Source organism: Tursiops truncatus, chromosome 2 (genome assembly GCF_011762595.2).
Source record: "Tursiops truncatus isolate mTurTru1 chromosome 2, mTurTru1.mat.Y, whole genome shotgun sequence".
NCBI classification, from domain to species: Eukaryota; Metazoa; Chordata; class Mammalia; order Artiodactyla; family Delphinidae; genus Tursiops; species Tursiops truncatus.
In genome coordinates this window covers 90607105-90625634 of record NC_047035.1, presented here as the reverse complement: position 1 = coordinate 90625634, position 18530 = coordinate 90607105, and the positions used below count along the sequence as shown (strand labels likewise).

At 41.5% G+C, this 18530-nt stretch overlaps 1 protein-coding gene and 1 long non-coding RNA gene across 8 annotated transcripts in view; one reads left to right on the top strand and one right to left on the bottom strand.

The window, feature by feature from the left end:
• Nucleotides 1–6362: 6362 nt before the first annotated feature.
• DUT (deoxyuridine triphosphatase) lies at nt 6363–18050 on the bottom strand. 5 transcript variants are annotated; one of them, XM_019929138.3, is made up of 8 exons: nt 17534–17882; nt 17031–17111; nt 16764–16902; nt 14692–14783; nt 12988–13032; nt 7642–7716; nt 7412–7482; nt 6363–6489 (listed from the first exon to the last, which is right to left on the bottom strand). In XM_019929138.3, the coding sequence occupies exons 1-8, from the start codon at nt 17655–17657 to the stop codon at nt 6433–6435; spliced, it is 684 nt and encodes a 227-aa protein (XP_019784697.1). In that variant the 5' UTR covers nt 17658–17882; the 3' UTR covers nt 6363–6432. The 5 variants fall into 5 exon arrangements, 4 of the variants coding, with proteins under 4 accessions (XP_019784697.1, XP_004326797.1, XP_073657032.1 ...); XM_004326749.4 differs by lacking the exons at nt 17031–17111; nt 17534–17882 and adding an exon at nt 17907–18050; XM_073800931.1 differs by lacking the exon at nt 17031–17111.
• Nucleotides 17510–18530, top strand: part of LOC117311094 (uncharacterized) — an 84162-nt gene continuing 83141 nt past the window's right edge. For all 3 annotated transcript variants that reach the window (XR_012330095.1, XR_012330096.1, XR_004525163.2), the window contains exon 1: nt 17510–17648. This is a non-coding gene — a long non-coding RNA (uncharacterized lncRNA). The remainder of the gene's footprint in view (nt 17649–18530) is intronic.

Sequence of the window (18530 nt, the reverse complement as noted above, 5' to 3'; positions counted from 1 at the left end):
TGCCGTGCTCTCCTCCATGGCTCTGAAGCTTCCCCCCCGCTACCACTGTCTCCTCCAGTGAAGGGGCTTCCTAGTATGTGGAAACTTTTCCTCCTTCATAGCTCCCTCCCAGAGGTGCAGGTGCCGTCCCTATTATTTTGTCTTTTTTTCTTTTGCCTTACCCAGGTATGTGGGGAGTTTCTTGCCTTTTGGGAAGTCAGGTCTTCTGCCAGCGTTCAGTAGGTGTTCTGTAGTTGTTCCACATGTATATGTATTTTTGATGTATTTGTGGGGAGGAAGGTGATCTCCACGTCTTACTCTTCCGCCATCTTGAAGGTCCGACCATTTTTAATATATTTTTCTTCATATACTTCTTGAGAAGATCCCCTCAGTGAAAATTTCAGTTTCATTTACATTTTTCCCTTTTCTCATTCTCTTTTCAGTAAGTAAAAGAGCAATGTCAGGGCTTCCCTCGTGGCGCAGTAGTTGAGAATCCTCCTGCAGATGCAGGGGACACGGGTTTCCTCTCTGGTCTGGAAGATCCCACATGCCGCTGAGCAACTAAGCCCCGTGCGCTCCAACTACTGAGCCTGTGCTCTAGAGCCTGTGAGCCACAACTACGATCCCGTGTGCTGCAACTACTGAAGCCCATGTGCTTAGAGCCAGTGCTCCACAAAAAGTGAAGCCACCGCAATGAGAAACCCATGCACCGCAACAAAGAGTAGCCCCTGCTCACCGCAACTAGGGAAACCCTGTGTGCAGCAATGAAGACCCAACACAGCCAAACATAAATAATTTTTTTAAAAAAAGAGCAATGTCAAAACGCTGTGTACACAATCCATCCAAATGGAGATGTTTTTTCAGCAAAAGGTATTTTACTTTCACTTTTGAGAAACTGTTCCTCCCCATCTCACCTCTCTTCTCAGGATGATGATACAATACTAGAGGGTATTTCTCAGCTAAAAGGATCCGGTCAGTTACAAAATAGTATATTTTACACTAATGAACAGAAGATAAAATGGCTCCAAATGCCTAATCAAAGATCACAGTATTACCTTTACTTGAGTGATTACATGCCTCTTAGCATGGATTTTGCATGTAAAGCTTTCTCTACATCCAGGGATGCTCTCTGAATCTATAAATATTACTACAAAAATTATCATTGAATTTTGGTCCAGATGATTTCTGTCTTCTGTAATCGTCAATTCTTGTAACTGTCAATCTATCACCATTACCTTAAGGGTATATGCAACTGTCAATCTATCACCACTACCTTAAGGGTATATGCAGTAGAGGTTAGCAGTAGGAAAAGAAAGTTGTGAGGGGTGGGGTTGGGGTGTGTGTGTGTTGGTGCTTTCCTAACAAGGACCACTGCTGGAGTTGAAGTGGGGAAAGAAGAGCAAATTAGAAGTTGGATCAAGTGTGGTTTGGGGATGGTCAGAGCAAGAGGATCGGGGTAGGTAGGAGCCCTGCTGAGAATGGTCTACATGACAACTTGGACTCAGTACTCATGTAATTATGTTAATATGTCCAAGGTCCATTAACCCCAAACACAAAACTCCAAGTACCTACATATCTCAGCCCTCTAGTCTTCTACCATTCTTTTACTGATAAGATGGAAAGTGAATTTGAGGAAGTAATCATTTGACATCTCCTGCCAGGTGGGATGGAGATGGTCATGTGGCAAGAAATACAGTACGTTCCCTACATATGCACGAGTTCCGTTCTGAGAGCGCGTTCGTAAGTCCAATTTGTTCCTATGTCCAACAAAGTTAGCCTAGATACCCAACTAACTAACAATCAGCTATATAGCACAGGATTGTAATAGGTTTATAATACTTTTCACACAAATAATACATAAAAAACACAAAAAATAAAATTTTTAATCTTACAGTACAGTACCTTGAAAAATACAGTAGTATAGCACAATACCTGGCATACAGGGGCTGGCATCAAGTGAACAGGCAAGAAGAGTTACTGATTGGAGGAGGGAGAGGAGGTGGGAGACGGTAGAGCAGAAGGATCGTCAGCAATAGGAGACGGAGGGCAAGATGCAATTTCACTCATGCCTGACGTTGACGGCACAGGTTCTGGTTCCTTGCTGGATTCAATTCTATCTACCCTCTTTAAAAAACGATCCAGTGATGTCTGGGTAGTAGCTCTTTTTTTCTCGTCATAGATGATACGGTAGCACTGGATTGCATTCTGAACAGCTGCTGCAACCTTTGTGTACCGTTCTGTGTTCAGGTCCTGTGTCTCAAAAACTAACAGTGCCTCCTCAAATAAAGAAAATCCCCTGCCATTTCCTGTGTCATGAATCTCTTCAGTTCTTCAGTTACTTCTTCCTCTTGTCTCTCTTCATCCTTTCTCTGGGCCTCCAATACCTGGCACTTCTTAGCAGTACCAGCTATATCACCGCTGCTTTTATGCTTGTTTCCAGACATCCTGGGCTTGAAATAAACATACTGTACTACTGTACTCTATACAGTACTGTAAAGTACACAAAAGCAAACCACGTGTAGAGGACGCACATACGTGACAACGTACGCCAGACACATGAACTAACTTACGTGACTGGACATGCAAACGCATGTTTGCGTCTTTGAAAGCTCGCAACTTGAAGGTTCGTATGTAGGGGACTTACTGTACTGTGTAGGGAAGGTGCTTTGAAATCCAAATCTTGGGGCTTCCCCCACCTCCATCCCCCCCATTCATTTAGGCTCCCTGTTTAAATATTAGTATGTAGCTTCCTCTACAGATAGCCACCAAGGGAAATTAACTGAAGGAGCATCAGATTAGTTTGTAGGAGTCTCCCTGATTATTTCTCTTCTGATGTATACAGCACCAAGGACAGGAGTGGATAGTGGGCATCATCAGTGAGGTAGAACTGTCAAGGGAGAGGAAAACTGCCTGGTTTCTGCCTGGAAAGAAACTGAATGGTAATTGCTAAGCAATTTGTAGTTAATTGATAATCAAAGTGCAGCCCTACATGTGAAAATGATGCTTCTCTTTGGTCATCAGTAAAAAACTGGTTTCCTTTGTAGCAGAAAGGAAGACTTGCCCTAATAAAGTGCTGCTTCCTGGTTTTCCTTTGCTGCCAACTGAATCTAGCTGATTGAAATAAGGCAAAGATGAAATGAGCTCAGGAACCAAGCCTTATTAACATAGGGTTTCACTTCCTAGAAAACTGGTCCAGACTACTATTTAGGTGTTCCTATTCTGCAGTTATTCACTATTCCATCCACTTTTGTTTCATAGTCTTTTCTAAACGTTGTATTTCATAATAAAACAGAGTAAAAATATTATAAAATATTTGAACTTTACATACATAAGAGAAAATGTCTCCAATAACCCCAACCCAACAGACTGTATTGTACTCTTTCACATGGCATTTCCTTTTCTTGCTTTTTCCATATGGCATTTGCACTTTCTTTGCTTTTTTCACTGTTTTAGGCAAGTTCCATGAGTCTGCCCTATGCCACTGTTAAGGAAAAACAGCTTTTTTCCTTCCTGTGTAGGGAAGAACTTAGTTCTTTCCTAACATGTCTTCCCTCCCTGTGAGTCTCCTTTACTACTCACAGAAAACACTTCACTTCTGGGCACCAAACGTGTGCAAGCTTTTTCCCACAACAAGCAATTCTGTGACACCAGCTGCATGTTCTACAATTTCTCAATTCTGACACTGTGTACTTGGAGATAGCCTCAGATACTGCAGGTTAAGGGCTCAGTCCCATAAGACTGACCACTCTCCCCCAGCCATCCCTCCCACCACCACTTCAGACACCAGCTACAAGCTCAGGTTTTCACCTGTGCTTCTGACCAGCTATAGAAGTTCCAAAGACCTCCTCTCCTTGGGGTTGATTAATTTTCTAGAGCAGTTCACAGAACTCAGGAAAACACTTATGTTTACTAGTTTATTATAAAAGGACATGATAAAAGATACAGGTGAAAATACAGATGGGAGAGGTGCAGAGGGCAAGATACGTGGGAAAGGGCACGGAGCTTCCATAACCTGTCCAGGCGCACCACTCTCCCAGCCCAACCTGTGAGCTCTCTGAGCCCTGTTCTTTTTGGGATTTTATGGAGGCTTCATCACATAGGAACGATCCATGATTACTTCCAATTTCAGCCCTTCTCCCTTCATGAGAAGTGGGGGGGAACGGGGGGGGAACTGAAAATTCTAAGCTTCTGATCATGTCTCAGTCCATCTTTCCAGTGACCAGCCCTCATTCAGGAGCCATCCAGGAGCCCACCCAGAGTCACCCCATTAGAACAAGACACTCCTACCACCCACAAAATTACAAGGGTTTCAGGAGCTCCGTGTCAGGAACACAGGTCAAAGACCAATATAGAACAAGAGATGTTCCCAGTGTTCAGAGACCAATATCTATTTTCTATTATCTCACAGCCACTCTCTTCTATAGATTAAATTCACTGATCCTAGCTTCAGTCCCTCAGGTCACATATGACAAGCCTAATTCCCTGAGTCTTTAGACTGTAAGAACATCTATTATATCCCCGGGACCTTCTGCCACCCCCCACCCCATTCCTCCCATCCCAACAAATACACTTCTCCAGACAAAAACCAAAACTTAAGACCAAAAAAACTCCATACCAGGTCTCTCATCTATCCCCCATGGATATCATTCTGGTCTCTAACTTTAGAGTAGCTTCAGATCTGAGCATCTTCCTTTAAATATGGTACCAAGATGGAAACATATTCCAGGTATGAACAAACTAGAGGAAGATTTTCATCAACCATCTCTTCCATTCGATATTCTCTTTACCACTTGAAAGACTGAAGATACTGCAAAGAACATGAGCTTTGAAGCCATAGGACCTGAATTTCAATAGTGGTCATCATTAGCTGAAATGTCTGAGCCGATTTTTGTTATCTATTTTTGTTTCATCTGTTCTCCCACAGCCATGTTATGAGAAAGAAATGAGCAGTTTGTAAGTGCTTAATATAGTGGACTTAATGTTAACAGTGTAAGCTCAGACCATATCTCTTGGTAGTCACATCATACTCTTTGTTCTTACTCAACTATGTATTGGTCAGGGTTCAGAGAACCCTGACTGGTTAGTTTAGCAGAAAAGAATTTATTTAAATTTTACTGACTTCAGAAATAATTTATACCGTGACCCAGTACACACATGCACACATAAATATATAATTCAAATAATCTTCACAATATTTACCCATCTGACATGTTGTCCTCTGCTGTTTTTCTATTCATTTTTTTTTTAATGCTAGTTATGATCCACTGAGTTGATTTCATGACTCACTAATGAATCGTGACCCATAGTTACATTTCCGAAGTAATGGAAAACACTACACTGCAGGGTATTAAATGGCCTAGAAGAATCTAGAGAATCACTAGAAGGACAGAGAAAAAAACTCTAACCTGTGTTTCCAGGAACTGGGTGGCCAAGAGAGCTGCCAGCTCCAGAAGCATTCCATCTGTGTGACCCACACCTGCAAAATGATGCCTTTTGAGTCTCACACTAGTGCACCTGATTGAAAAAGTCCTGGTGTAAAGGGGTTTGGGAAATGCAGAAAAGGAAAGCACTCCAAGAAGGCTGCAATAGATGTTAATCAAGCTAATTCATGCTGCCGAGACTTACTCAAAGGTACTTGGTTTGGACAAACCCAGTGGCCTAAGCATCCCTCTTTATATCTATTGGTCCCTATTAAATTGTATATTTTCTTGGGTGCAGCCTCTTACTGCTACTTTCGTGAGGGAAGGTCACATAACTACAGTTTACTTGACAGAATGAAATTCAGAAGAACAAACCAACTGGAAATTCCCAAGTTACATTTCCTTTCACAAACATACCTCTACCAAGTTAACCTGGGGTCTACAAAAAAGGGAGGTTAAAAAAAAAAAAAAAAGGATAAACCTAAAAATAAAAAAAATAAACTGAGGATTCTCTTCTTACCACCCACACAAAGAATCTTAAGTTTAAAAAGACATCTTTTAGATCACTGAAGAGAAGGGACGAATTAGGAATAATTTTAACTTCTTTTTATTGTCCTTCAGTTCAGTTTATACAGTAATTTGTATCTGTGAAAGAATTCAAATTTATTGAATGAAAGGCATTGCTTATGATATATAAAGCAATTAAAAAATAAGTTACTGAAGGGGTAATATATAGCGAATTAAATAATACAGGTTTTGGGGTAATTGATGTGCATTTAATTTAAAAGAAACTGTGTGAGGTCACCACACAGATTTATATAACAGTTAAATGCAGAAAAACACAAGAAAGTAAGTTTCTATGTGATCCCAACAGAGGTATCCTTTCCTTGATCATAAGAGAACCCTGAGAACCCAAGTATTTTTAGAAGCTAAAACTGTTTACAGAAGTGCAAAACACCAAAACACTTTAAGCAAAGCCTTTATTTTCAAGGAAAAAAGTATATTTTCTCATTTTCTGTTCTTGTCATAAATTTTAATTATTTCCAGTGGAACCAAAACCTCCTGAACCCCTTTCAGTGTCATCTAAAACCTGAAAAGACATAAAGGTAGTAAGCCATGTAGTTAATTTCAGATGCTCTTTCAGTTCTCTCCAGCTCCAAATTTGTAAGACTTTTATTCTTGCTATAGCATTGTTTCAAAAAGGAGATTACAGAAAATTAAATTTTTAAAGTTTCATAAATTAAAATATTGAATAAGTTCCAAAAAAGCTAAGGGAACAGTAGAATTTCACAGACTATTTAAGTGGTTTATTATCCAAAGTAATGCTGTATAATAGCTATGGAAAACAATTTCAAGAAATTCTAAGATTTAAATTTTGCCTAAAATAGGACTAGTCACATATTCTACCTCAGATGGTCCCCAACTTAGGATGGTTTGACTTATGATTTTTTGACTTTATGATGGTGCTAAAGTGATTTGCATTCGGTAAAAACTGTGCCCCAAATATTGAATTCTGACCTTTTCATGGACTAGTGATATACGGTGTGATATTCTCGTGATGCTGGGCAACGGGAGCAGGCTGCAGCCACCAGCCAGCCATGCCATCACAAGGGTGAACCACTGATAACACAACTGTTCTGTACTCATACAACCATGCTATTTTTCACTTTCAGCATGGTAGTCAATAAATTACATGAGATATTCAACACTTCCTTATAAAACAGGCTTTGTGTTGGATGCTTTTGTCCAACTGTAGGTTAATGTAAGCATTCTGAGCATGTTGAAGTTAGGCTAGGCTAAGCTATGATGTTCGGTAGGTTAGACGTATTAAGTGCATTCTCAACTTAAGATATTTTCAACTTATGATGGATTTATTGGGATGTAATCCCATTGTGAAATCGAGGAAGATCTGTATTTAGTTACAAATAGCATACTAAATCCTCAAAATTTTATTTCTCCTTCACTGAAGATGTTACATCATGGATTCCCTATTCAGCTTTTAGGATACTTACTTGAACTTCCTCTATTTCTGGGTAAAATATCCGTTCACAAATGAGCTGTGCAATGCGATCACCCTTTTTGACTTCAAAGGAAAAACACAAAACAATTTATTACTGATACTGATGCATTCTCTGTATCCTGCCTTGTACAGTACAATGAGAATTAGAGTAGCATGTGTTACTTAGACATACGTAACTTGGAAAACTCATTGCACTTACGTGACTGCATGTATTTGACATACCTTCGAACTTTTCTTTGCCAAAATTAAACAGTACAACACCAACATTTCCTCTATAATCTTCATCTATGACACCAGCTGGAAAAAAGAAAAAAAATATTAGCTTGGTTTATGGTACCGAAAGATTAAGGGTATATGATTACCTCAGAATCATTCCTAAGTAGCTCTGAGAGTTTTATCCTTACAACGAATATGTGAATCTTGCTCTGGTACTATGTAAAGCCTCAAAACTAAGAAATTACTAAAATGCAAATAAGAATTAAGAAAGTGGTCCTAATTTTCCAACCTGTCATCCTTACAAATGGTGACCACTACCTACTCTAAATTGGGAGTAGGCACTTAGCATCTCAGACAAGTCATCCTGAATTGCTCTCTCCAGTCCTACTGTCTATTTGTGGCACACCTGTCCAAAAGACTAAGAGAAAACTATGATTTGGGTTTTAAAGGCTTCTCCTGGTAGCAACTTCCCACTACCATCCAGATTGAAATATGATTGAGTCATAAATAAAAATGTCAAAAAGCCTAAAGATCTGCAGTAGAATAAGTCAACGTTAAGCAGCAGTCTAGCAAATATCAGAACATTCCATTTTTATAATGAAAATGGAGCTGAATCGTTCAGTTCACATTCTTCTTCTCCTTTTAATTTAAGCGACCAGCCTTTCTCAGAGCATCATCTGTCAGAAGACATTAGTACATAAGCTTAATAATGAGTACACTTTTACACAGAACCGTGTGTAATTAGTACCTGTTTGAGATTATAAACACAAAGGCAGCAAATCTTTGCAGGAGAGAAACTTGAGCCAGAGAAGTACATTTACCAGACTTGCTAGCATTTATCTTTGGGCCAAGAATCCAAAACATTTCCATAAACACAAGCACAGATAATATAGGTGCACCAGGCCTTCTCATTTCCTTTTCTAATATTGAGAAATAATTCACAATTCAATGGCTCTTAGCATATTCAAAGTTGTGCAAACACGACCACAATCAATTTTAGAACATTTTTATTACTGCAAAAAGAAACCCCCTGCCTGTTAGCAGTCACTCTCCTACCCCCTTCATCCCCCTCAGTGCCTGTCTCCTTTTATACATGATAATTCTTTCCCCCCAGTTTGTAAAATGCTGGATAGGATTCATGTGAATCTAATTAAACGTAGCTCCATGTCACATCTTACAGCTTCTCATTAACACCTCACTTCTTTAAAAAACAAAACAAAACTCTTATCAAAGAAGAAAAAAGAAAATAAAAAGAATCAGGAATTTAGCTCAATGGGTACTAATGCTGGTTGGTCAGACTCGTAATTATTTGAAGGTCAACTGAAAAAATTTTTTTTTTCTTTTTTAGAACAAGGGTAAGCATCCCCTTTCAATTTTCTCATGTAGGGGGAAAAAAAAAGCAAAATTTTAAAAAGTTCCACCATGGGGAAAAATATTCAGAAAACCAACATTTTAGATTTTTCCAGTGGATTAGAGTAGTTTAAATGAACCCCTGTGGTTTATGCATGAATTACTAGGGGTAAGTGAAACTGAACTTAAGCACTTCTTAAAAGGTTCCTGATACAACACTTTTAAGAGTTTGAATTAAAGATAAACATATTTTTAACAGTGAGAAGGGTGAGTATAAAAGTGGCTGAAAGTGGTTCATATCATGTCTAGACTGAAGGAAACAATATTCTTTTCTGATTCTACAGCAATAAAACTTTGACCAATTCAAAAAATACTGAAGCCTGGCATCTTTCCCCACTGCCAGTTGATCATTAAATTAGTCCTTGATATTTATTGAAAGAATGGATATAAAAATGAGACCAGCTGTTTTCTATATTATCTAGATGTAGAAAGTTTCAGCTGCAGGAACAGTTTAGATCAGAGTTAATGAAGGAACCCCTCAGTAGCAGGTCATTCCATGCCTCCCATGCCGGAACAAATGACCACTCAAGGCCTTGGCATCTCGATGTGGGAGTGCTGAAGTACAGGCTAGCACTAATTCACCTAGAATGCATTGGATGAAGGCAGTGTGGGCTGACTTCTGAACTCTTGTTTCATTACACAAATAGTACAAATACATATGAAGTAAAGGCCAATAATGTTCCCCAATCCTCTCTCAGGTAGCCAATGTTACAATAATATATTTTACACATTTTCTTCCACCTAAAATATTATTGATATCCTTGGGCAGTAATATAGCTAAAAGTCATTCTTTTAGATCCAAGATATGGAAATACAGCACCATTATTTCTATATAACTATTCTCTTACGTAACATCAGATATTCAGGTCGTTTTCACATTTTCCCCATAATAATCAAGGCAGTCCTTTACATATGTTCTTGAGTGTTAGTGTTTTTTATTCTCATCAAATAGTTTCAAAAAAGCACTTTCCTGGGTTGAAGGGTGTGTATATTTAAAATTTTAATGGATATCGCTAGATAACTTTGCAAAAAAGGTATAGCAATTCAAATTTCTATCAGTGACACTGAAGAATGCCCATTTCCAAACTCCCTGACAGTACCAGATAGTAGCAATCTTTTAAATTCTGGCCAATGTGGTGAGTAAAAAATGGTATCTCATGGCTTTATTTACATTTCCCTGATGACTAGTGAAGCTTGGCTTTTTTCCTCCTTACGTGCATTTGTACATTTTGTACATTGTACATTTTATGATGTACAATGTACAACGTCCTCTTGTACATTTTATGATCAGTTTTGCTTTTTTCTTATCTGTTTGGGTATTTAACTCTTTCTCATATGACTTGCAAGTATTTATTTGTTTACTTTATGGTATCTTCTACAATACAAAAACACTCCTTTTTGTAAAGGCCTTTGCTATGTATCTGTAAAGTAGTCCTATCACACTTATATGTTTGGGTGTCTTGAATTCTGCAAAGCCAGATTATCTGCCTAGATTTTATGCTTGGCACACAGAAGTCTGAAAAGTCCTTAACTAAAAGAAATGAAGTAATTTGAAGCCAATTTAAATGTATAACAAAAAAAAGGTCCTTCTTTTTTTTTAAGTATGAATGCCAATAGTATAAAAAAAATCTAATAGTTCTAAGTTCATTTATTACTTATTACTCAAAGGCAAACTGACCTTCAAGAAAAACACAAGACTTATTCCTTTTCTACGTAAGGGACATAAACATCAGGGATATTTCTCTTCATGAGAAAGCAGAAAGTATTTTGAAGTTATCACTGGAAAAATCATGCATTGGAACTGGCAGAGTGATTAACTGACTTCAGGCAAAAGTTTTACTGTGTCAAGACTTTGGCATGTCATTTGTTGGAAACCCTCTTTAGTGAAAACTATCCCCACCTACCAGATGTGAATTCTGAACGGAATCCTGCATATTCAACTTTTCCCTTTGACCCTTATTTACAGCCTGGGAATTCTAACAACATCCCTCTTCTGAAATAAAAACTGTGGCCAACTATGATAAACTTGTGCCTAAGAGACATTTCTAAGATACTATGCATCCAAGAACACACCACAATGTGATTGTGTGAATAATACCACACCAACCACCAGGCAAACTAACTTTCCACTCCTTTTACATGACATTTTTTCAAAGGATTGTTTTAAACAGAGCAAAAATTAGTAACAAAGTCGGAAAAAGTTTCCATTTAAAAAAAAAAAGGTCTGATAAGTCCCTAAGGGACAGGAAATATCAGACACATTATCATTCAATCTTCCCATCATTCAGGGACAAGCACACTAATTTTCATTGTTACAGATACGGAAACTGAGGCTCAGAAAAGTTAAGTAATAACTAGCTTGTTAGTGACAAAGCTGGGGCCCAAATCCTTTTGTTATTCCAAAGCCCATGTTCCTTTCACAACCCTTTGAAATTTATTTAAAAATATATACAATCTTTTACATCCTTAAGTTATAGGCCTAAGTGACCATACTGACCTTGTAAAAGTATATTTGAAAGTCAAGCATAACTGAACCCAGGCAATCCTCAGCCCCCGAGGTCCCTCCGTCTCAGTCAAACTCTGCTCCTCTTCAGTCCCTAAAACCTACTTTTAGGCTCCCGACTTGCCCCACAGCACCATCTAGTGACGCCATGGGGAGACAGCCCAGGGACAGGCCTCAGCCACATGTTAACCCCTGAAGTGCAGGTAACAAGCTAACTCAGGGCAGGGCTCCGCTGGTGGAGGGAAGGGGCAGGGTGATTCACAGTATTTAACTGCAGTGGAAAGAACAAGGGGACTGGAATAATATGGATGGATTCCAGTTTTTAACGTACCAACTTGGGCTCATTTTTTTTTAATAAATTTTTTCATTTATTTATTTTTGGCTGTGCTGGGTCATCGTTGGTGCGTGCAGGCATTTCTCTAGCTGCAGTGAGCGGGGGTTACTCTTCATTGCGGTGTGCGGGCTTCTCATTGTGGTGGCTTCTCTTGTTGCAGAGCATGGGCCCTAGAGCGCATGAGCTTCAGTAGTTGTGGCATGTGGGCTCAGCAGTTGTGGCTCACGGTCTCTAGAGTACAGGCTCAGTAGTTGTGGCGCACGGGCTTAGTTGCTCTGCAGCATGCGGGATCTTCCCGGACCAGGGCTCGAACCCCTATCCCCTGCATTGGCAGGCGGATTCTTAACCACTGTGCCACCAGGGAAGTCCCAACTTGGGCTCATTTCTGAGCCAGTTTCCTGGTCTGTTAAAAAGTAGCTTTGTAGGGCTTCCCTGGTGGCGCAGTGGTTGAGAGTCCGCCTGCCGATGCAGGGGACACGGGTTCGTGCCCCGGTCCGGGAAGATCCCACATGCCACGGAGCGGCTAGGCCCGTGAGCCATGGCCGCTGAGCCTGCACGTCCGGAGCCTGTGCTCCGCAAGGGGAGAGGCCACAACAGTGAGAGGCCCGCGTAACGCAAAAAAAAAAAAAAAAGTAGCTTTGTAAAAACGGCAAGAGGTGGAGGGAGAATTTAGCATATCCACTTATCCGAGGGCCAGGATGTCTTGTTAGAGAAGCACTCACTACAGTTGCTTAAATAATGATATAAAAGCTTTTCCTTTCCTTATAATAACAAACTTCCTTCTATGAATAGAGTCATTTTTGGACTAAATGCAGATTATCACTAAACCAAGGCAAAATCCTATCTGTCAGATAGTGTCTAGCTTATTAGGAAAATAACATGCATTTCACATAATGGTCATTAAAAAATTAGACATACTCAAATAGCATTTAAAACTATATCATAGTTGTAACTTCAGAGATAGAAATTTCTAAAAGGAAAGACACAACAAAAATCATTTTCTTTTCTTGATAAAAATAAAATTTGTCATTTGATTACTGCCTCTTAAGCAAAGACAAAGTAAACACTTGCAAATATTTACAGAATAAAAATGTAAATATATTACCTCCTACATCTATGAAGTGTTTTGCAGCCAAGCCAGAACGTGGAGCTACAAAACAAAAAAGGAGAAATTGACTGTCTTAAGAGGGAAGGGCAATACTTAATATAACTGACACAATTTAAGCATGTCAATCTCATCTCCTATAACATCCGTATCTTAATCTTAACCTTAGCAGATGGCTCTGAATTAAAAATGTATTTATCACATTGTATTACCAAAGTAGAAAAGAACAGTTTAGAAAATGTTGACAAGGTTTAATTCAAAACCAAGTTAAACCACTCCAGCATGTCTTTAGGCAACTGAGGATCTATGGTGGTGAAGCTGTGGACTGCTGGAATGAACTGGGAGGTGAACAAGTGGGAAAAACTGTAGACAACTCTGTCCAGACATCTGGTCACAAAGGGAGGATGGTAGCTGGCAGGGACATGGGGCAGAGGAAGAGGACTTTTATTTTAAGGTAGGAAATCAGAGCATGTTGCAGTATGGGAACAGACATACATGGGAACATGCAGGATGGGAACATCATACTGGGAAGAAGGCAGAGAGAGAGAGAGAGAGGCATAAACGCAACCACAGAGTAGCAGAGCTTAGCCTAGAACTTGGAACTCCTACTCATAATTCAGATGCCAAAAGACATGTTTGTATGAAACAAATGAACCAGAGTAAGAAGCTAAGTTTATACCTTATTCTTGCTGACTTGATCATCAGGCCTACCATTAGTTACCCTAACTTCTAGTATTTTATTCCAGAATAACCTGTATCAGGCACTTTGTCAATAAATGCTACACCTTCCTGCCTTCACTGTTATTTCACCCCATCTCCTAACTGCCCCCCCCCAAAATACACTAAAAATGCAGTCAGTGCTGGCAAAAAGAGATGAAGAGAGCGCTCATCTCATTTTTCTTTTAAAGGCTGAAGTATTAGCAGTTCTCTGACTCGTGGCTAACAAGACTCCCCCAGGGATCACAGTTCCATTTGCTCCTTTATGTTTACTCTGAAGTTAGTCAGCAAGTAATTATGCTCTTGAAAAGAAGTTTTAAACTCTTTCTATAGTGACAACTGACTCGGGGCAGAAAAGTCAAACCTGTTGACTTGACCTGCATTTTGTCCTCTCTCCTCCCACTGTGAGGCATTTCCCTCTAGTGCACTGAAGTGCATCCCTTACCTAGGACACCCCATGAGAGGATACCCAAAGGGGGAAAGGCTAAGGGGCCTGATGTTTTCAGGGGTTAGAAACTTTACTCTCATAAGATGCCATGTGCCATTATCCTGAACCTGCCTCTTTTTTCTTATAAAACAAATACCACCTTCACAAAGAAATCTGACTTCACATGCAATCTGATCCTTGAAGGGGGAGTTGGTATAAGACTGGAAAAAGCACCAGTTAAAAATCACCTACACTTTCTGTTTTTCTCACAGTGAGTAGTTGTGAAAACAACCTCCTGGGCCAATGTGAGTGTCCTAAAAGCTTAAGTAAGGAATTGAAAGAAAAAAAAAAAAAAAGCAAAGCGATAGAGGCAAAAGTAGATACGTAAAGGAAAGTTTTCAAATGACTGCAGTTGCCATCACAGGTGGCACGTCTTTATTTTAGGACGCAGGCCGAGCAATATCCCTTCCCTCATTTATACCCCAAATGAAACTAAGATGAAAGAACATATCGCAAAGGAAGAGCCTGACAAAGAGTTACCTGTGTCTCAAATCACTTACCTACTCTCCCATAGCACCCAGAAGGAAGAGCTATCTGAATGTCTGTTTTCACAAGGGCTTTCTCCATAGGTGGTACTGTGTAATCATAGGCACTAGGAAAATAATGAAAGATAACTGGTATTTAGATATAGTAATTCTCTGTGCATTTTTTGGTGAAAGAGGTGACATGTAAATGTATTCTCCCCTGAACAAAATTTTGTTGGCAAATTGAGGTAATTATTTAGCAGGAGGGGGCTGAAAGGCAGACTTTAAAAGGTATATGCTTCACTAACATGGTATGAAAAGAGGAAAATAAAGAACCAAGAAAGAAGGGTAGATAATAGCAAATAATAGCTAACATTTATTAAGCCCTTACTGTGTGCCAGGCACAGTTCTAATTGCTTTGTATAACTCATTTTATTCTCACAACAATCCTCTAATCGTTAGGGAAAACATGTAGAAGGAAAGGAGAAAATAGATGGCCAACATAAATGGTGGTGGGGGGGGCCATTGGTTCAGCTGTGTTGCATCTGTTCTGGTCTTGGTAGTTTACCGAGCTTACCAAGCGGTGGCCATGAACTTCACTGGCTGAGGGAGAGAGCTGACCACTGTGAACAGGCCCTGGAGATGGACACTACTGAGGAACTGATTCTCTAAGGTCCACACACCAAATACTGCTACTTTGTTATTACTGTAGCCCTCTCCTTGATAGAAATTTAAGAGATTTTACAATAAGCAGAACTGGAAGTTACTTTTGAGCCCTTAATTAAGACTGGTAAAGTGGTGCTATATTTTTACTTCTTTCATTGGAATTTCCTCTCTCGAAATAGTTAAAACTCTAATTTATCGAAGAGATATTTCCATGTCTATTTCAGTATACAGAAAGTCACCTGTGTTAGGAGGATGCTTACAAAGTATCTTAAATCGAAGTCTCTCCTAAGACTCACAACAGCGTCCAGATATGGTGTAGTCAATGTATATCACTCTACTTTTATTCATGAAAATAAAGGACTACAGCTTTCAGCCACAACAGTCTATACCTCACTTTTCTTTTTCCTTCTTTTCTCCCACTATCATCACATACTCCTTTCTTCCCTTCTGTGGTACTTATGACTTAGACCAGTGCTTCTCACACTAGAATTATCTGGGATGCTTTAAAATAAATCCTAAGGCTTGGGATTTAGTCATGTAATCAACACCCCCTCCTCCCCAATATCACTTTTGACCTACCTTAATGGTTCTAAGAACTGGGGACAGTAGTCAAGTGGAAAAAAAAAAGCACTGAATTCAGGGTCAAAAATTCTATTATATTCAAGCCCTTGGGCAATTAATTCATCTCTTCACAAACTCCCACATCTGTAAAAAGTACCACTCGTCTACTTCAGGATTGTTGTTGAGTATTAAATACAATAGCACATGTGCCAGTTTTTAGTACAGGTAAAAAGTGCTGTACAAGAGAGAAGATGGTAGTATTACCAACAACCCTGCTTTTCATATTTGGACCCTTTTGGAAATTTCCAGTCCTTGGAGTGAACCTAAATATGGACATATAGAGAAATGTTACTAACCCTTAAAGGTAGAAGCAACTTTCATTAATCTTTCTTAGCTACCTTATTACCTAAGAACCTAGGCTCCTACCGTGGCTTTTCTTTCTACTGAGCACAGCATCATTCTCAGGCCACTCCTTGAAGGCCAAAGTGGGCCTTCTTCATCTCTACTCTCCACTTTGAAAGGGTGCAATAAATGTTGCAAAATAAATAACACCTGGGCGGACATTCACTGGTATTTACCACTCCACACTCTGCCCAAATCCGTATTTAATTTATGCTAAAGAGGAAAGCTAAAATTTTCAACATTAAAAAAAGGCAGAAACCCTATATAATGCAAAAAGCGTTTGTTTCTGTACTTTTAAGCGTCTGTTTCAAGTTTTGGCAGCAGCGGGCTGGAATGTAAGCTAAGCTGAGAGCGCTATACTTCGGAAACTGGGACTTCTCCGCGAGAGGTAAGGATGACGGGACAGAAGGCGGCCCTCTCAGCCTCTTCGCCCGGGCCGGCCTTCCTCGGGGACGCGGGCGGACAGGGTGCCCACTCACCTGTATAGGTCATAGCCCGCGGCGCGCTCGGACCCCTTGGTCGGAGCGGTGGCGTGCTCCGAAAGCCGGACAAAGCGGAGCCGCATGCCGCCCTTCTCCGCAGGCCGGGCCCGTTTGCTGGGGGAGATGACTTGTGCCTCTTGAGAGCAGGGCATGGCAGGGCAGAACGAGAGCACAAACGATCAGGCGGAACAAGAGACAGCAGGATGAGCGCAGCGCACCAGTTCTAAACTTCCCGCCGAAAACTCCCCGCCCCGCCCCCCTTACCCCTCCGGACGAGCCCACGGTTCTGGCTGAGAGGGGAGATGGGTCTCAAATTTGGGGCTGGAAATCCTCCTCGGAAAAGATCTGGGAACAGAAAGTACTGAGCCTTTTCAAGCTTTCCAAACTCAATGCATGGATCCAAAGTTAGTGGCAGCTTCTCTGGCCTTGCCCTCACCCCAAAATAGAAAACCACTTCCCTTCCCCATGAGGGGACGCGAATGAACTCGCTCCCGCGCCGCTGGGGCTGCGGTCCCTCCCACTCCCCCCCAACGCCCAAAGCCCAAGGGCTTCCTCGGGCCCTGCCTGTTGGCCCGCCCCATCTGCGGCCAGGGGACGGGCGCGGGGTCAGCCGGCCGGCACCCACCCTCCCCACGCCGTGTCCTTCCAGCCTGGGCCCCGACATTACTGGCGCTGCGGCAACCTCGGCTAAGACTGCGGGCGCTGGTCAGCGGCCGGAGCGCCGGGAGCTACACGTCCCCCCCGCGGGGTGGGATCGAGGGACGAACCTGGCCTGGAGGGCCCTGCGGCCTCCGTTCTCGGTCTTGCCTGGCGCGCGCCGTTAAACACAGAGCGGAGCAAAGACGGAAGGAAATGGTAGCTGAGCACTGGGCGAGGGCAGAGGTAAGTCATTTGCCCGGGTTTGGGCGCAGGTTGGTGCCGCTACTGCAGGCGCGCGCCAAGTCTGCACCGAAAGACGCGTCCCAGTTAAATGACCTCGGAAGCAGTAACCGCCGCCGTTTGACGAGGGGCGCACGGAGGCGGCGCATCAACAGCCCTCGGGCGGGCGTAGGCCCGGGTCCTCCCGGAAAGCTGTGCACTCGGCGTCCTGAATCTCGCTGCTGCCTGCGGCTGCCTCTGCCTCCCTCTGTCGACTCTCACCTTTCATCTGGCGCTGGTTTTCCGAGGTCCGGGCCCAGCGCTCTGTCGATTTACCTGGGGCGGTGCAGCTCGCGGCCATGACTCGCTGGCTTCTAATCTCAGTGGCCCCCAAAGCGACGGAACCGCATCACGATGCCCGTGACGGTCACCGCTCAGTGCTGCGCCCTAGGCGGTGGGCAAGGCAGCGAGTTCGATTTCCTTCCAACACTGAAGAGTGCAAGCTGGAGTGTTGTGGAGTGTTGTTTATTCTCAAAGGGGGCGGGGGACACAGTCTTGAGGATAAACCACAGGGACATCTCGGTTGAAATCCTAGCACTCTTTCGGATGACCCCACAAGAGCACAGAGGAGGACCCCTGTAAATGATTCGAACAAAGGTTCCGGGCCACACTGGTATAATTTACAGTGGGGATGAGTAAGTAACTTTTCAGGTAATTATAAATTGATTTTTCTAGGATACGACTATCTCCACTTACCCCTGGAACTGACGCTAAAATCTCAAAACTAAATTGTAATGCATTTTGTCAACAGAAATACAAACTATAGGGCACTTTTAGGAAAATGACAAATAAAAATGTTAGGGAATTCTTGGGGAAGTTTTCAGACTTCCTGGCTGTGCCTTTCCT